Here is an 18,520-nt window from a genome sequence, read left to right as displayed (position 1 = left end):
TGGGGGGGGGGGGGCAGCAGCAGAGGTATCATGCCAATTAAGTTAGACTATGACCCAGTTCACTTTCATAGGATTTTAGTATATTTTGATTTATATTTTTGGCACAAAGATTTTGCTGTTTTATCTGTACAATTGATAGAGTTTAAGTTTATCTTATTCTACAAGCTCGCTGCTTCTGTGTTAAAGCTTCCTCTCCTTGTCTATGTAGTTGTATTATTTCCGAAGATGCTCCACATGAAGAAATTCAACTAAATACATCAAAATCCATGATACCACCCTGTAGCTGATGATACTTGTTTTGTTTGAAATGCAGGTGTCCGACATTTTCTCCAATACCACATTCAAGGTTTTCTCAGATGCCTTAGAAAGTGGAGGAATTATTAAGGGCTTATGTGTGCCATGTGGGACAAAAACTTACTCAAATACTGCTTTGAAGAAAGGCGACATTTACAAAGAAGCAATCAAATCTGGAGCAAAGGGTTTGCCTTTTTTAAAGGTGTTGAATGACGGTAATGGAAGTACTCTTATTGACAATGAGTGCACGAGCCTGTTTGCTTATAAGCCAAAAGCCATAAGTTACGAATTGTAACTTATGAGTTTTGGCTTATTTTATCTTTTTGGTTTAAAAACAAGTGCTTAAATTTTTTTTCCCCTAATTTTATCCAAATACTATTAAAGTGCTAAAGCTATTTTGGGTTAAAAACACTTAAAATAAGCCAATCCAAATAGGCTCTAAATCATTTATTTTGTGTAGTTTTACTTCGGTTCTTTTATAGCCCCATATATGACATTCTTCCTGAAGTTTAGTGGTTTTTTTGGGTAGACTTCCCTCAATGAAACAGATTTGTGGTAGGGGGACGATGGCTGGGGTGGGTGGGTCTAGGGTAGGGTGAAAAATAAATATTTGAAGTTGAAGTTTTTAAAACAAACTTAATTTTATTTTGGGTGGGGGTGGGGGTGATGGGGGGACAATGGTAGGGATGAAAAAATGAAATTTGAAGTTGAAAACATTTTTTAAAAATAAACTTTAATTTTTTTTGGAAGCGTGGGGTGGAGGTCGAGAGTTGAAATATTAATAGTGACCCGTATATGAAAGTTTTGAAAAATCGCTTCTAAAACTTGGTAACAGAAGTTTTTTTTGAAAATTTGAAGAAAACTTGCAATAACCATATTTGACCCGTAGTTTACCCATAATATACCCATATTTTAATGGGTAAAATATGGGTATAATCCCAAATATTACCCATATTTAATCACTCTTTCAACCCATATTTGAAGGGCTATTTGGGCGGGTAATTGAAAAATGGGCTTAAATTGCCAGCACTACCCACCTTTAAAAAAGTATGTTTGAAGAAAAACTAGGTGCAGGAGATATGGGCCATATCGAGGCTTCAAGTTATGTGGATGTACCTTCAAGTTTCTCTTGCCATAAATTGGTTACTGTAATTTCTCAGGGAGCATTGAAGGGATTCCAGCGCTGGTTTCTAGTTTGGATACATCAAAGAAAGAGGAATTGCTGAGTCAATTCTCTGCATTACCAGATGATCTTATCTTGTTTGCTGTTGGGCACCATGCAGAAGTAAATAAAACATTGGATCGTCTGAGAATATATGTAGCACATGAACTGGGTTTAATTGACAATGTGAGTTTCTGATGTCCAAATTTGGGTCTACATATGTGCTTATCTGCAGAAGACTTAGGTTCATGACTAGCATCTTGTATGTTCTAATGTCCATCTTTCCTTTGTTCATGTATCTAGTCCAGGCATTCAATACTTTGGGTGACTGACTTTCCAATGTTTGAGTGGAACGACTCAGAACAGAGATTTGAGGTATGGTGGCTTGAGTTATCTTCCGTGATGTATGTGCACTTTCAGTCCATCAGTCATTTTGCTTCTTGGTCTTAGGTGGTCTACTTTTGAATATTGAGGAGAAGTAAAATAAGCAAGCCTCCAAGGTGTCCTTAATTAATGTGAGGTATGGTGTCCTTAATGACACATGAGGTTCATGAAAGAAAATAAGGAAGAACTCGATGTTTGATTATCAAAGGAAAGGAATTAGAACACCAAAAGAACTCAATGCTTACGTTTAATGCTACCGCATACTTGGCTCGTTGTTGGTGAATATGAGCTTCACAATTATTTTATGTGGTATTATTCTTACCTGTTACGACCTTACTAGCTGGAGAAGGTACAATCCTGATCTTTAATGGCCTGTCCATTTTCTATAATCATGACCTTGACTTGTCTAATATGCGTTCCGTTTTCAGTACCTGAAAGCTCTTACATATCAAGACCTAGAAAGCACAGGTCAATAAATTCATACCAATCAAGAATTTCACCTTTAGAGCTCTCACCAGTAGCTAGAAAACTATTGCTTATTTGTTAAAAAATTGAGAAACTCAAATAGAACTTTTAGATGTGTAACAGTAACTTGGGTTGTTTGTCACATTTCTCTTTGAAGATGAGAAGAAATTTGAGTCTCTGCTTTTGAAGAACATGAGCTGGGATGTGCCTTACATTAATTATTAGGATTGATCTAGCGAGGATATCCTTGATTTTGCCTTTAAGTGTTGCAACCAAATAAACACTACTAATTCTCAAAAACTGTGGCAATCAAATAATGACGTTTTTTCTAAGATTAATCTGTTTCTCTGTTATGATATTTCATTATGTGAAGTGACCATAATTTTCCTACAGGCTTTGCATCATCCTTTCACCGCACCTAATCCAGAAGATATAAATGACCTCTCTTCTGCGCGTGCCTTAGCTTATGACATGGTTTACAATGGTGTTGAGGTACATAATTCATGTTCACCTCACTAGTTGCTTCAGTGATAGAAGTGATGAAGATAAATTATTTTCTGTTTTTACCTTACATCTTAAATTAGATTGGTGGAGGAAGCTTGAGAATTTACAAGCGGGAAGTCCAAGAGAAGGTTCTCGATATTGTTGGCATTTCCCGAGAGCAGGTGAGTTGGCTCCTTGCATTGCATCCAGTGATTGTCCAGTTTTATGATGTATTTCCTTTTTTGCAGAAAGAACCTATGTGTTTATGGTATAGACCAGATTACGCACTTAAATTCACATTTGTAATTTGATCTTTCCTTGAATCTTGTGTTTTAGTCTACTTACACATGGTACTATATTTGCACTTTATGAGTATACAATCTTACTGGAAACAAATATAGGCAAGTTAGTATAACAAGGAAGGGTGATTTGTGGATTGGGGTTGTGTACGTACAGCTATCCAAGGTTTAGGGTCACTGATGGTAAAAGTTCTTATTTTTGAGTGAAATCCTGTATTTGATGTTGTTCTTGATCTTTGCTAAATTCTGACAGGACTTGAACCAATATTGCCAGTGAGTCAATTGAAACTAACTATGGATATGTTGTCTCGTTTGTGGCAGGCTGAAGCAAAATTTGGCTATCTTTTGGAGGCTCTGGATATGGGTGCTCCTCCACACGGTATTGCAGAATGCTTTCTGTTTTGACACTAAATTTGCTGGCACGAGGCAAACTCTTCTGCTAATCAAATGTCACAGGAGTTTGTTTATTAGTACTATATTTCATGATGACCTCCTTTCCCTATCTGCTATGAAACAAATAAGCTAGATTTGAACTTCTATAGTGTCCTGAACTTGAGGAATAGATCCGTTTCTTTGAAGCCAAATACAATGCTAGGATGCCATGGGCCTCTAAAGTGGAACTTCAAACTTGAACTAGGAACACGGTGGAGCTTTTCTCCCCCGAAAATCTCCTTGTTATACATCGTTCAGACAGTGTTCTTACTAATTTCTATTTTAATATTTGTCCCTGTTTGTGTGATTGTTGCTTAAAATTGTGATTACTAAATATGTTGCAGGAGGAATTGCTTATGGGTTGGATAGATTGGTGATGCTCTTGGCAGGCTCTCAGTCCATCAGGGATGTTATAGCTTTTCCAAAGACAACAACTGCTCAATGTGCCCTTACTCATTCACCATCAGAGGTTGGTCCACAACAGCTTAAAGATCTTTCGTTGCAGAAGATATAGTTTCTTGATTGATTTTGGGAAAAGCACACAAAGGGTAACGGTAGATTATCATCGTGGGATTGTTTTCCAAGGACATTGTTATTTTGACATATTGATATTGTAGCACCAATATAATTAGGTTCCAGTTTTGCCTTGCTGAGAGTGAAGAGGGGTACTTTAACTTGTGAAATTATGAATGCTTTAAGTTTATGAACATACTGATGAGGGAAAGGATTCGACTTACATTCATTTCAGTCATCTGTTTTTTCTTCTTTTCGGCATAATTACACCAATGGTTTTGAGAGAATTATACATCAAAAGACTCGAAACATTGAAAGGATTTTCATATCTAAATTTTGGACTCGTTTAGAGGTGATTCTGAGTTAATCGAGATTGAATAGTTGGTGTATACATCATGTATATATTTCATGTATAGTTTTAAGTTGTATTCAGCTTTTTAAGTGTGTTTAATGTATACTTGGTGTGTATAGCTCATGTATACATAAATTCTATTGCATAGTTAGTATATATTTTCTATGACTTAAAAGACGAGTTATATTGTATAGTCCGTGTATATTTTTATGATTTTTGACTATTTTTTATGTCAAGTAAGACTTCGTTACACTTGTTGTAAACTAATTATTACCTTATTGCTTATATTTAAAATTACACCTAATTCTTTGCCTTCGCTATTAACATGCTTTTTATTGTCATTCACACAAATTAACGAGGCAAGAACTTTATAGTTGACATATCTTACACCATTTTATGATAGTAAACTGCTAAGAAGTGCTAGTTTTGAAGCAATAATTTTTTACTTAAATCTACAGATTTCTAGTAGACATTTTCACATTATTTAATAATAACTGTGATGGAACTATACAAGAAAGTGATAAAAGTATAATTTTTATGAGTTACATTCTAGTCTATGAATATTTACTTGTTTAGTCTTGCTAACAAATTGGCACATATATATTTAAAATCAAAAAGCAAACAATCGAAAGCCTTTACAATCAGAGCACTAAACTTTAATGCGGCATAAGTAATAGTAACATTTATAAATTCAAACACCCGCGTATACTTGATGTGATACATTGTATGTCTCTAATATGATGATTGTCTAGAAACATTTAATGATAATGCAAAATTCATGTTATTATTAAATAATAGAGTTTTATTAATCATTTAATATATTTTTAAATAAATTATTCTCAAATAAAACAGCGGTCAAGTGAAATTCAATAATATAATTCTAATTAGGAAAAATATGTATTGTCTAATTATGATCATTACGGTGTATCTCTCGAGACAAAGAATGAAGGCCAAGTTAATTTAATATTTTCATTCTTCAATATGTACTCAATAAAAGTGGTGGTCAATTGCAATTCAACAACATAATTCGAATTAAGAAAAACATGTTTTGTCTAATAATATAATTATGATAATTTAGGACTAGAACTAACGAAATATAGAATGAAGGCAAAATGGGCTTGGTTCAAATCCTTCACAAAAAAGGAAATAACATAAATTTTGTAGGCTCCCCAAGTTATTTTAAAACATAATTTTCTTATATAAAGCTCTCAGTGTTAAAAGACCAAAAATCACAATTTCGTAGTTTCACAAATATTAAGTAATAGTTTAGACATGGCAAGAAGGGTTAGCAAGGGTCGTCAAAAGGTTGAGATGGTGAAAATGAAGAATGCAAGTAACTTACAAGTTACGTTTTCTAAGCGTCGTGCTGGTTTATTTAAAAAAGCTAGCGAACTTTGTACGTTATGTGGTGCTGAAATTGCCATAGTTGTATTTTCCCCTGGTGATAAAGTTTTCTCCTTTGGTCATCCCAATGTAGAAACGTTGGTAGATAGGTTCCTTGGGAGGGACCTCCCTTTACCAAATAACGATGTCCACAATCATCTAATCGTGGCTCATCGAGAAGCTGGTATTCGTGAGCTCAATACGAAGCTCATGAATCTCGAGGGGGTTCTCCATATGGAGAAAAAACGCGGAGAATCCCTACAAGAAATTAGGAGGAGAGCTAATGGTCAATGGTGGGAATCTCCTATAGAAGAACTTAACTTATTCCAACTTCAACACTTGAAGGAGGCCTTGGAAAATCTAGAGCAAAAGGTTGAAAAAGTGGCACATCAACAACAAATGCTAAATAATATTGCATTCCCATTTCGCACACTTGGAAGTGCTTTGACTCCTCCTAATTGTGCTAGGGAAAGTTCTTCATATGGACTCAATGTTGGTGCACCCTTTGCTAATAGGGATATTGGATCTACTTCTTCCATAGTTCCCAATCACTAGTTCAACAATCATTTCCGGTGTGCGCGTTATGAAATTGTCGAATTTGTTTTTAAAATTTAGTATTATATTAAGTGTCTAGGTTTATTTGTCGTTTGAGTTATCCTAAATGTCGTGTTCGTTCTATAATGTTCGTAAATAATGATTCAGTCGAATGTTCGTTTGTCGTTTGAGTTATTCTAAGTTATGTGTTCATCCTATAATGTTCCTCAGTTACGATTCAGTCGAATGTATGTTCATTTGTCGTTTTAGTTATTCTAAGTGTTGTGTTCATCATATCATGTTCATCAGTTATGATTCAATCGAGTTCAATAATTTCAATTATATACGTTATGTGATTAGTCCACTGTCATGTCGATTTTTATCCTTTGAATTGCATGACATAATCTCTTCTTTATCAACATATATCAAGATATTACAAATCTTCTAGAAAAAATGTGGTATGCCTATATTATCATATATCGCACTAGAACTTATGTACGTAGTGACAACAAATTAAAGACGTGATTGATTTTGTAGGCAAATTATCACTTTTTAAAATTAACGATTGATTATAGTATAATCCACTAGAAATCTATCCTTGTACTTTTAATCTTCAGAGCCCTAATTAATTATATTTACCATTGAAAACAAGGTCATTTTAGGTCTAAACTCTAATCTTATTATCCTAATTAAATTTTTTGACGATGAGATGATTACACTATAACAAAGTTGTTGTTCATGTTTTTGGTATTGCTTTTCAATTTGGTATAAGGTGTATATAAATCATTGATATCTTATTAAAATGGCACATACTCTTTCCATTTTCTTTTTGTATGTTTGTAGGCGTTTGTAATATTAATTTTTTATCATAAAATTTCCCCGCATCAGTTATAATATATAATTCAAAAATTCAAACTTTTTTTCTCTCTTTAAAACACTACTAATATTTTCCAAATGATAAGACACTAAGGTAATCTGTTCGCGTTTCGCACCGTCATAAATAATAATTGCGTTAAATTTATAAATAATTTTTTTTATTAATATTCATACATTAAAAATAATAGAAAATAGGTTCTTAGAAAATATTAGCACTATTTCATTTGTCATTATTACATAACTCAAGAACATCTAATTAATCAATTATTTTACGAAATGATAAATCATTGATTCTTAATCAACATTAAAAGGTTAATAAAGAAAAAAATAAGAATATATATACAAATTAAAGGCGTTTCCTAATAAAAATAAACATTTAAGTTGTACAAATTATACAATTGTGATATATATCTTAGGAGAAAATTCTAAATTTTGATAACATATTCAAAAAAGAAATTACGCTTAAACATCTAAGCAATTATAACTTTCAAACTTGCATAATGAATTTCTTCAATTGATAAGTGAGAAATTTCATATATATGTAAAAATAGATAATCTGTAAGCTTATATATAGTACTTTTAAGTTCTACAATAATTATTTTCTGCAAAATGAATATACTATATGTGTATATGTTCAATATAACGGAAATAATAGCTTTTCAGAAACATAAACAATAGAGTTTAAAACATGTACTTAAAAACGACAATTAATATCATTTGTATAAATTAATGAGTGTAAAAAAACCATACCAAAATATATAAAAATAGAATGAAATAGAAAAGAAAAAATCGCATGATTTATTTTAGTTAGTATAAATTATAGTCTAGTGACTTTTGTGATACTTAAATAGTACTATATCAAAAATCGCAATGCACGAAGTTCAAACAATTGAAGCTACTAGTAATTTGAGGGGGCAATATTTATCCTGTAATAGTTACAATTTGAGGGGGCAATATTTATCCTGTAATAGTTACAATAAGTATTTACAGTAACCAAACGACCTCTTACAACCTTAATTACTCGGATTCGAGTGGTGCTATTCGATATGGTGCAGTCAAATTCTTTATGATCTAAATTTTAAAATTTAGGGGGTATAAATCAGATTTGAGATATATGAATACAAGAGATTCGGTTTAAAATATTTTAAAAATATACATATAGAGTTATATATTGAAATTACGAGATATAAAAATTTCTCTATATAAGGTTTTTTATTTCCTTCAATTCCATCTTAAACTTTTATTTTGACTACACAAATCATTTATGTGTCTGAACTTTCTCAATCAGTCACCCAAAGTATCTAAAATCAATTGCTCATATTCGATATAGATCCCACCCCCATTTTCACCACAATAATTGCTAGTCGAAATTCAGAAAATAATCACTTGATAGCCTTGCACTAAGTCTCACTCTCAACAAATATAGTAAGCTAATTATTATTATTTTTATCAAAAATAAAATAAAATTTGGAACTCTCCATTTTTTTCATGTTCAAAATGGTAGAAATTCAGTGAATTTTGACATGTACATGAATAGCTAAGCACATTGAAAAAGAGGCATGTAATTTTTTTGTTTTGTTTCCCAAATTGTGAACTCATATCATAAACTAAAATGGAAACAAAAACCACATATGTAACAAAATCCATGAATTTATTCTTCAGCCATTTATCCAAAATTGGACAAAACAAATAAACATTATATATAAGTTTCTCTTACCACACAAATGAGTAGGAAATTACGTTTTATTCTTTTAGCTACTAGCCATGGCAAAAAAAATGAGTAAAGGTAGGCAAAAGATCCAAATGACCAAAATGTCAAAAGAAAGTAACCTTCTTGTTACCTTCTCGAAACGTCGATCTGGTCTTTTCAAAAAAGCTAGTGAACTTTGTACCCTTTGTGGTGTTGAAATAGCGATTGTTGTTTTTTCACCAGGTCATAAAGTCTTTTCTTTTGGTCATCCTAATGTTGATTCTATCGTCAATCGCTTCCTTACTCGTAACCCTACGAGTTCTTCTTCTACAACTTGTCAACTTGTTGAAGCTCATCGAAACGCAAATGTACGCGAATTGAACGCACAACTCACAGAGATTCTCAATCAATTAGAGTTTGAGAAAAAACGCGAAGTTGAAATCGAAAAAATTCAAAAGGGTAAAATTGGAAAGAATTGGTGGGAAGGTCCATTGAATGAACTTGAACATGGTGAATTGGAACAATTGAAATTGGGAATGGAAGAACTCAAGAAAAATGTTACTAAACAAATGCAAAAAATAATTTTTGAGGCTTCAAATGCACCTACATTTTTTCTTGGAGGATCATCTTCTTCTAATGGAGATGTCAAAAATATGAAGGGGCTTGGACTTTCTATGGCTACCAATGGGCATACAAGTTTTCCATGAGTTAACGTTATTAATCAACAAAGGTTACACACAATTTTAGGTCAAGAGGTTGATCATATAGATCGCGATTTTAAATTAATAGTTTATTTGTCTTATAATATATTCGAGTAATGTCTTAAATATTTGTTTATGATACTATGCAATTTGTACGACCAAGCGTATAGACAATATGCTTATTAATTTAGGGTATTGTCGTCATTTGGTTTTTTTTTTTTTTAATCATTCCAAAGTGAATAATGAACAATGACGTTTACAATGATTTCTATTTTCAATGAGAAATTTGTTCTACGTTAAGCTTTGTTTGTCTCTTGATTTTTTTTTTTACTTTTGTCAAATCGATTAAAGTAATTATGTTTTGAAGAACTTATTTCAATGAAAATATCGATCTACAGTGTGTTTAGTGGCGAAGTAAAGAATTTATATTTTAAAAAATCAAAATTAAATAGGACAAAGCTATAGTTTTTGAGAAAAATATGACCTTAACATAACCGTTTAATGTTATAAATTATAGTACTAATAAGCTTAATAATAAAATTTAATAATTGATTAAATAAATTATGAGATTTCACTTGGTATATATTGATGTTGTTGATAGTTAATACTTTATAGAATTATTATAGTCTAGAATTTTCTCTAATGACACAAAATAATTCAATACTTTATATAAAATTGAAAAATATCATTTTACACATTTCACTCTTTATTATCCTATGAGCTATTGTCCGACCTAAAATATTTGTAAAGACTGTATCCCCTTTATGCATAATTGAATTACGTATAAAATCGTCTTGATTAAATATGTTAAAGTTGAAAGCTTTATTCATATATAAGTTAACGTTGGAAATAACTTTTACATTATTGGTCACTCAAAAGATGATAATCCTCCTTAAAAATTGAATTTATAATCTTGAAGATTATGCAGGATTAAACCTAGGTCTGCAAAGATTTATTTTCTCACTTCTACCGGCAAATCAGAATAATTGAGTGTACATCACGCGTGCATGTTCTATTATATTTCTCTTTCTATCAATTTCTCTCTCTTTATATATATATATATATATATATTATGCGTGTACATAATTTTTTTTTCAAAGTTGATGGGTGTACGTGCACCCACATTTACATGTGAGTCCGCCCCTGATGCAGATTATGTATGTTTAAGTTTAACAGATAAAGTTGAGTGACTGATAATATAAATCTATTGATGTATTTCTTTAAATTAAATTAAAAATGTAAAATATAAATATTACAACATGAACCGTTTGGGGGATTAAGTGATATCCATATTTAAGGAATTAAAATTCTCTATACTGATAGTAGGAAGATTTTCTTGTTACTAGTTTTACCAAATTACCTATTAATGTTTATATAAAAAAATTAATCTATCATCACATTATTATACATAATAAATGACGTGATTGTGTAACCACTTTTAGTAAGTTATGATAAAGATGTATTCAAGCTAGAGTTAACATCTATAATTTTTAATAAAAAACAGCATAAAATAATTAAGAAATTTTCTTAATTAAAAAACCTCATTCATTCTTCAGACCTTTACATTTTATTATATCATCTCATTTGCTAACAATATATTACTTTGCATATTGATTAATTTATTCCTCTAAATGATAGTGAATATACACTGTATGATAGAAGTTAGAACCATCCATCTTAAGAAATATGTTATATTTTCCTTCTTTTTTTTTTAATGCTACTTTATTATTTGTAACGGTGTATGATTCAACTACAATTTATTTCATGAAAATTCCCATATTCCCACACATTTTTTTTTGTTGATATTTTCTTATCTTATAATCTATATATGTTATTTAACTTTTATGATTCATAACTCATAAATATTTCAACTTATTACCACCTGATTTCTCAAGCTAAGACACTATTAATTATTATCCAACTATTATCATTAATGGTTTCTCCTTAATGAGGTTAAGTAAAATGAAAAACATGATTGTCTTTAATTATATGTTACAACTCAAAAATAAAAATTAGTATCAAATTATGGAATATATTTCTCCTTTCTCATGACTCACCATCATTTATTTTTTAAAATAATTCTTATCTCTTAATTTTTAAAAACAATCATCAATTGATAGAAGGGTTGACAATTGTATTAAATTAGCAATAAACTCAATACTCCATTTATTAGAAAGAAAAGAAAATGTTGACTTTCACAAGTAATAACAACAATAATATGTCTTATTGTTTTTCTAATGCCAACTAAGGTGCATTGAGTAATCGTATTATTTATTCATTAATATGATAAGATTTTCTAACTCCCAAATCAACACATTACATAGAAATAATTGTAAAAAAACATACATCAAGTTTGAGAGTATAGTATATAAGTACCTTTAAATAATCCAAACTTTTCACTCTCAGTGTGAACTAAAAACCACAAGAAAATATTATCTCTAATTTATATAAAGTTTCAGCCATGGCAAAAAAACCTAGTATGGGTCGTCAAAAGATCAAAATTGCCAAGATAGAGGTCAAGAATCACCTCCAAGTTACCTTCTCAAAACGTCGTTCTGGTTTATTCAAGAAAGCTAGTGAACTATGCACGTTATGTGGTGTTGAAATAGCCATCATAGTTTTTTCTCCAGCGAGAAAAGTATTTTCTTTTGGTCACCCTAATGTTGAGTCTATTATTGATAGATTCCTCACAAGAGCTAATTCTAATAATAATCCAATCACGAATAACTCAATTCAACTTGTTGAGGCTCATCGAAATGCTAGTGTTCGTGGGCTCAATTTACAACTTACTCAAATTCTTGGTGAGGTTGAAATTGAGAAGAAAAGAGGAGAATCACTTGATCAAATGAGGAAAACTAGTCAAAGCCAATATTGGTGGGAAGCTCCTATAAATCAACTTGATTTGCAAGAACTTGAACAATTAAAGGATTCAATGGAGGTTTTGAAAAAAAATGTTACTAATCAAGCAAACAAGTTTATGGTTAATGAGACTCCTAATCCTTCTTTTTTTGGTGTTAATGCTAATGGGATTTTTGACAATTATGACATCAAGCCACCAAGAAACATGACTGCTTCAAATAATCTTCATAACCATAACCTTGGTTTTGATTCATCCACATTTTTCTAATTTCAATGTTTGATCTGATTAATTCAGATTCTCATTGGAATGCTCAACCTTAAGCAAAGGGCTACTTATACTATTCGTCCCGATTAAAAATGAATGAAAAAATATACTAACCGTTCTATCGCAATCTATGATATGATGATCCCATTTCTTTTGATTAATTAAAAGCCAGCAAGTATCTCACTAGCTGGCCTTTACTATGAGTTTTTCAAGTTCTCAATTTGTTTATTTGTTGCCTATAAAAGCAACAACAAATGATTGCCCTTATGAATCGATATAATATTTTTTTTATCATTATTAATTGTCAATAAATTTCACATTTCTTTCATCTACTATATATTATAATAATAATAAATACAAAATATACCTCACAAATTCTACTATATATTATAATAATAATAAATTCAGAATATACCTCACGAAGTTAAATTTATATTTTCCTTTTATAGTAAAAGAAAAAATAATAGAGCTCTTTCTTTTTAGGGGTTTTTCTCATCCATATTAGAAATTCAAATCGAGAGTAATTTCATCTACTATATTACTGCTAACAAAAGAGAACTTACGTAATAAATCAAATAAAATAGTTCAAGGACGATCTTGGACGTGACTTTGGTATTCCCTAATCCCATTAAACGCGGAATTGGTCGCGGGGATTTTCGACGTTTTCATATATCGAAAAAGAAGGCAACAGCCAAAAAAATTGCTAGTAATTGTTTAGTTAATAATTAGCTAAATCATGGTTTAGTATTAGTGCAAATTGCTTCAGAATTGTCTATCTCCTGGTTGATTGAAATCAAAAGGAACAATGGAAGAACAATAATCGATTGATTCATTAAAATATTGATCTTCAGCCCCAAATCTTGCTATTTTCATGGTCGAATTCGAAGAAGACCCATTTATCATACTCAACTCATCAGCTCTCATTGTTACCTTCTTCTTCAATTCTTCCAATGCACTCATAAATTCTTCAAGTCCTTCAATCCCCATATCATCAATTGGTTCGTTCCACCAAAATCCCCCATTATTAACCATCTTCGATTCTTCAATATTCTCCTTCTTCTTCTTCTCTAATTCCAGATCTCTACAAATCTGGGAATAATACTGATTACTCTGTTGCAAGTTGAATTGATCGCCGTCACCGGGAGATACTGATTTTCCGGTGAGGTAACGGTCGATGACGGCGTCGGGGCTAGGATGACCGAATGTGAAGAGACGCTGTCGTTTTAATGACTGTACAAGTATAACAATTTCTGCACCGCTTAAGATGCAAAGTTCACTGGCTTTTTTGAAAAGTCCTAAACGGCGTTTAGAGAAAGTAACGTGCCGACTGTTTTGATTGTCTATTGGTTTGATTGCAATTTTCCTCCGTCCTTGAGTTTTCTTGACGGCGTTAATGGTGGTCATGATGACGTTGGGAGAGAAAAAGAAGATTAATTTAATTTTTATTGGTTAGTAAAATTTGGGATTGTTAATTATAATTTCTAGGGGTTTTATATGATTTGTATTGTTTACATTCAAGAATCAAAAAAAATATTTATTTACCAATTTTAGGTGGAGGTGTAAGAAATTGGATTTTAAATTTGGAAATTATTAATAGTATAATGTTGTTCTTAAATAGGAAAGAGGTAAAAATGTTTATGGGAACTTCCTATAATTTTGGAGTAATTGGAAAAAAGAAAGAAAAATATATAGACTTGAGTGGCAAGCATCGCCTATCAAAAAGTAGTAGAATAATTTATAATTTGTTTTAACTTTAAAATGATAGAAATAGAGACGTGATTTAAGAATATACATATTGAAATGCTTAATAGTATAATTATTGTATAACAAATTGCTTGATTGACGTAGTATATATATATATATATAAAGAATTAAGAAACAATACACTGAATCATGGCATGCATCAATAAAAAAAATAACGAAACTTGTTCAGTAGCGTAACGCTAAGAAATATTGTTGAAAAAGCAAATTAAACAGTGATATTTCAAATCTTGAGAGCTAGTTATTCAATTGCAATTTGCAAAGTTAGAAACCACGTTTTATAGATGATATTTCGTGTCATTTTAATTGAGTCGCATCTGACTCTATCATCTCACGATTCATCCTTCTATGAAGTATAAATCCAAATTGAATTATAATTCATGCAAATAAATAGAATATATAATGCTTCACAATTCCATTTTTACATAGGTTATGACCAACTATTCAACAACTTGAATTACAATTTATGCAATATTTTTAGGTCAAATTGAGTAAATTAATTTAATAATTAGTCTCAAATTATGTAATGCAAAATAATATCAGTCCTATTTTATGAGACTAGAAAACTATCTCCTATGTAATACAATATGCAATTCATCTGAACATAAAATAACTTTTTTTTCATCTAACATGCATTGTTTGGTACGAAGATAATAAGCACCACTTTAGTCAATACATGCAATACAATCAACTAACATGCATTTGCTTATTTTACCATCATTATATTATTCTTCCGTCTCATTTCATTTGACATCTTCTTTTAAATAATTTAAACTCTAAAATTCTCCTATATCCTTAACGAAATAATTTACAATTATATAAATATCTAAAAAATTCTTTTTTTTTAAATATCGTGTAAAGTCAAATAATACCACATAAACTGAGACAAACGTAATTCAAATTTCTTCATTATTAATTCCTATATAGTTATAGTTAACCTGTCACTAAACCAAAGGACTTCTATTTTAGTAGCTTACATAACAGAAGTACAAGAAGATCCTTGTTTGGCAAATTCAAAATCAAAACAAAATTCAGGTTTGGCTGTTGCTGGTTGGCAAGGGTCCCAATTTTAAGTTGCCACTTGCCAAACAGCAATGATGGTCCAAATTGAGATTATACTACAGCAAACAAAATTTCTGCACAGCTGAACCATTGATTTTAGCCAACTAAGGGCCCGTTTGGCCATAGATTTTACAAGTAAAACTTGGGAAAGAACTTGGCAAATTTTGTTTGTCCATACATTTTTTCATTATTTGGCAAATTTTTTTGGCAAATATTCCAAATTCCCAAATACTAGTTTTTTCTAGTATTTGGGAAAATTTCATTATTTGGAAAGTTTTAGAAATTCAATTTTTACACCTAACTTATATATTTTACAAAAATAATCGATTTATTAACACCAACCAATTCAATTAGCTCCCCATCTGCCAACTAACTCAATTAATACACTTTTCTATTATATAGAGCATATACGTATATGGACTTTTATATCCAAAAAATTAGTTGAACAACCATAGTAAAAGCTCTGTGGCAGTCCTCTGTGGAGAAACAAATTGAAGGTTATTTGTAAAAATCTACATATTTTTTCTTATAGTGAATTTTGTTTACATTAAACTTGCTTGAATTGATTTGTATGAATATGTTCTCTTGTCTAGGTTTAAGAGTTACGAATGATAAGAATCTTTTTTCCTTGTGTTTTATTTTTCATTAGACTGGCGCAACTAATTTTTCGGGCTTGTTTGTTAAGTTTTGTAATGCCCATTATTCCTGAAGTTGGTTTTGATATTTCCGACGAGAACTCTATGACTTCACCTTTTCCGGTTAACAGGGTAATACACTTTCAATCGTGTTCGTACGTCTTTCATTTTTAGTAAAGACATGCTTTCAGATTTTGTGCACTCCAAAAAAAATAAAGTTATGCATATGATGTGTTGTCATGTTGATGTTGTATTGTAGAAACGTAAAAAAATGAATAAATCACGTGGTTCAGCGGTTGATAAATGGACTGATGAAAGAAACATCAATCCTTATAAGTGTCTTGCATGATGATACGAGGATGTCTTGATTTAAAGGTTATGCCATCAGTGGTCCACGATTAATAGAAGTTAGGAATGAGTTTTTTGAGAAAATTGGAAATCGAGATTTCTATTTTGCTATGTAAGACAAATTTATGGTTAGTTTTGATAGTTTTAAAAACTTATAGGTATAAATCATATTTCTTAAAAAAATGAAATATGTTTCACAAATTCTATGGCCAAACACATGGTGAAATTTCACCCAAATTTTCATTCAAATAATATTTGCCAAAAATATTTGAATATTTATGGCCAAACGCTAGCTAAGTTTCCAGAATCTTTTTTTTTCTTCCAAATAATACAAATATATTAATTTGTTGTTAATCAAATTCAGGTTTTAAATGATTGCTTATCTCTAATTTCAATTTGAAAGTATATGTTGTCAAATCTGCCAGCCTAGCTATCATCTTTCATATAAATCAAATCATTAAGCACTTGATTAATAGTGTGGCAAACTGGTTTATATATGACATGTAGTAGGAAATTATCTCTTTAAGAAAAATTAAAAGAAGTACTGTATTTTCGGTAATCCTATTTACCAAGATTTTAATTTTAGATAATGCATAATCGAAAACAAATTTTTTATCTTCTCGGAAAATAAATAAATTACGTACATCTTTATCTTTCTTAAATTTCATGTGTGGAACTAGACTAAATATATAAATGAAGGGTTTTTATTACTCATTCCCATTTTGTAATCTATTTTTTTAAATTTTCTTTTATCACATTAATTATTTAAAAAAAGATGTATTTATCAATTGATTTCTGTAAAATTCTAACTCTCTATGTCCTAGAAGATGTTGCATGTCAAAATGGAGAACAAATTATTTTAAAGGGTGGTTATTATTATTATTATTTAACCTAAACTTATAATTTAATATTATTATTTTTTAGTTTTGCCATGGTAAAATATTGTTTTCGCGTGGCGGAGTTTTTAAACAAAAGAAAATGTAGTATAGATATATATCATATAAAAAAAAGTAGTTTGAGCTGTGATCCTTTAAATACGTTGGATGATAACTCACATAGAAAAGTCCATTTTCAATTAGTACATCTATATGACAATAAAAAACAAAGATAATTTAGATATATTTTTTATCCTTGGCCTTTAGTATTTTTCGATGACAAATAAACGCAAACTCACATCAATCATAAATAAAAATTGATGTATTTCATCAAGAGAAAAGATTGAGCTTCAAAAAAAAAACAGTACATATATTCCATAAATAAACAAGTATAGAAATCCAGTTGCATGTGTTCATATTCATTTTTTATTTTCCGCTTTATATTTATTTGATATATATGTTGAAGTCGGGTGCGGAGCTACTTTCATAGAAGGGGTTCATTCGAATCTCTTCCGACGAAAAATTATATTATTTATACATGATTAAAATAAATTCATATATATATGTAATATATGTCGAACTTCCTTCAACTATTTATTTTTACAAATTTTAAATCTTTTATTAAAAATTTTAGCTCCGCCTCTGATTGAAGTTGTTCACCATTCGGTTAAAAGAAAATTGAAGGAAGAAGGTACTAGATGAAATGGGTGATGGGACCATATTGAACCTAGGTTATCCAAGTTGGTGAAGACTGGACCAACCCATACCATTACTTTTCCTACAGAAAAATCTAACTCAACAGCTGTTCTCCAGTTGTAATCCAATTACCCAATCCCCAACTAGTCATCTTTAGTCCTAATAAATCCAAAATCTATTCATCACAACTCTTTTTGCATTATCCATCCCTAATATTATGCAACATTTACTTCATGTTGTATCCTATGTTTTATTCTTTAGAGATTTCATCCTCTAATCTTTCTTTTCTCTTGTAATTTGGGGCAGGCATGGTGTAATAGTTTGAAAAGAAATTTGCTTTATAGGACAATATGTATCTTTGTTTTGTCTTGATAAATTATATCAATTTATGTACAAAAAGATGGAAATATTGCTCTCACAATTTCAATTTATTCCTCTTAAAATATAGCTC

General features: G+C 30.5%; 5 protein-coding genes across 6 annotated transcripts in view; 4 read left to right on the top strand and 1 right to left on the bottom strand.

The window, feature by feature from the left end:
* Window positions 1-4,288, top strand: part of LOC107007542 (aspartate--tRNA ligase, chloroplastic/mitochondrial) — an 11,849-nt gene extending 7,561 nt beyond the window's left edge. Inside the window, exons 9-15 of one of the 2 annotated variants that reach the window (XM_015206209.2) lie at window positions 314-509; window positions 1,455-1,642; window positions 1,760-1,831; window positions 2,699-2,797; window positions 2,890-2,970; window positions 3,409-3,466; window positions 3,864-4,288. In XM_015206209.2, the coding sequence (XP_015061695.1) occupies window positions 314-509; window positions 1,455-1,642; window positions 1,760-1,831; window positions 2,699-2,797; window positions 2,890-2,970; window positions 3,409-3,466; window positions 3,864-4,033 (864 nt within the window). In that variant the 3' untranslated portion in view covers window positions 4,034-4,288. Of the gene's footprint in view, window positions 1-313; window positions 510-1,454; window positions 1,643-1,759; window positions 1,832-1,906; window positions 2,190-2,698; window positions 2,798-2,889; window positions 2,971-3,408; window positions 3,467-3,863 lie in introns of those variants that run through there. The other variant, XR_003579634.1, reaches the window with a different exon arrangement.
* A 1,368-nt stretch (window positions 4,289-5,656) lies between these two features.
* On the top strand, window positions 5,657-6,322 carry LOC107026112 (agamous-like MADS-box protein AGL62). The gene has a single exon (XM_015226974.1). The coding sequence runs from the start codon at window positions 5,657-5,659 to the stop codon at window positions 6,320-6,322; it is 666 nt and encodes a 221-aa protein (XP_015082460.1).
* A 2,619-nt stretch (window positions 6,323-8,941) lies between these two features.
* Window positions 8,942-9,574, top strand: LOC107026104 (agamous-like MADS-box protein AGL62). Its single transcript, XM_015226963.1, has one exon. It carries the CDS (start codon window positions 8,942-8,944, stop codon window positions 9,572-9,574), a length of 633 nt encoding a protein of 210 aa, XP_015082449.1.
* A 2,455-nt stretch (window positions 9,575-12,029) lies between these two features.
* LOC107026095 (agamous-like MADS-box protein AGL62) lies at window positions 12,030-12,695 on the top strand. The gene has a single exon (XM_015226951.1). It carries the CDS (start codon window positions 12,030-12,032, stop codon window positions 12,693-12,695), a length of 666 nt encoding a protein of 221 aa, XP_015082437.1.
* A 612-nt stretch (window positions 12,696-13,307) lies between these two features.
* On the bottom strand, window positions 13,308-14,348 carry LOC107008279 (agamous-like MADS-box protein AGL62). The gene has a single exon (XM_015207243.2). It carries the CDS (start codon window positions 14,094-14,096, stop codon window positions 13,455-13,457), a length of 642 nt encoding a protein of 213 aa, XP_015062729.1. The 5' UTR covers window positions 14,097-14,348; the 3' UTR covers window positions 13,308-13,454.
* Window positions 14,349-18,520: the final 4,172 nt, after the last annotated feature.

The sequence above is a fragment of the Solanum pennellii genome, chromosome 1 (assembly GCF_001406875.1).
Source record: "Solanum pennellii chromosome 1, SPENNV200".
NCBI lineage: Eukaryota > Viridiplantae > Streptophyta > Magnoliopsida > Solanales > Solanaceae > Solanum > Solanum pennellii.
The sequence above is the reverse complement of the archived record's forward strand: the minus strand, read 5'-3'. Positions and strand labels throughout refer to the sequence as shown.

Bases quoted from the DNA above. Each gene is read 5' to 3' on its own strand.
- LOC107026112 (XM_015226974.1), top strand. From the start codon at position 5,657: ATGGCAAGAAGGGTTAGCAAGGGTCGTCAAAAGGTTGAGATGGTGAAA.
- LOC107026104 (XM_015226963.1), top strand. From the start codon at position 8,942: ATGGCAAAAAAAATGAGTAAAGGTAGGCAAAAGATCCAAATGACCAAA.
- LOC107026095 (XM_015226951.1), top strand. From the start codon at position 12,030: ATGGCAAAAAAACCTAGTATGGGTCGTCAAAAGATCAAAATTGCCAAG.
- LOC107008279 (XM_015207243.2), bottom strand. From the start codon at position 14,096: ATGACCACCATTAACGCCGTCAAGAAAACTCAAGGACGGAGGAAAATT.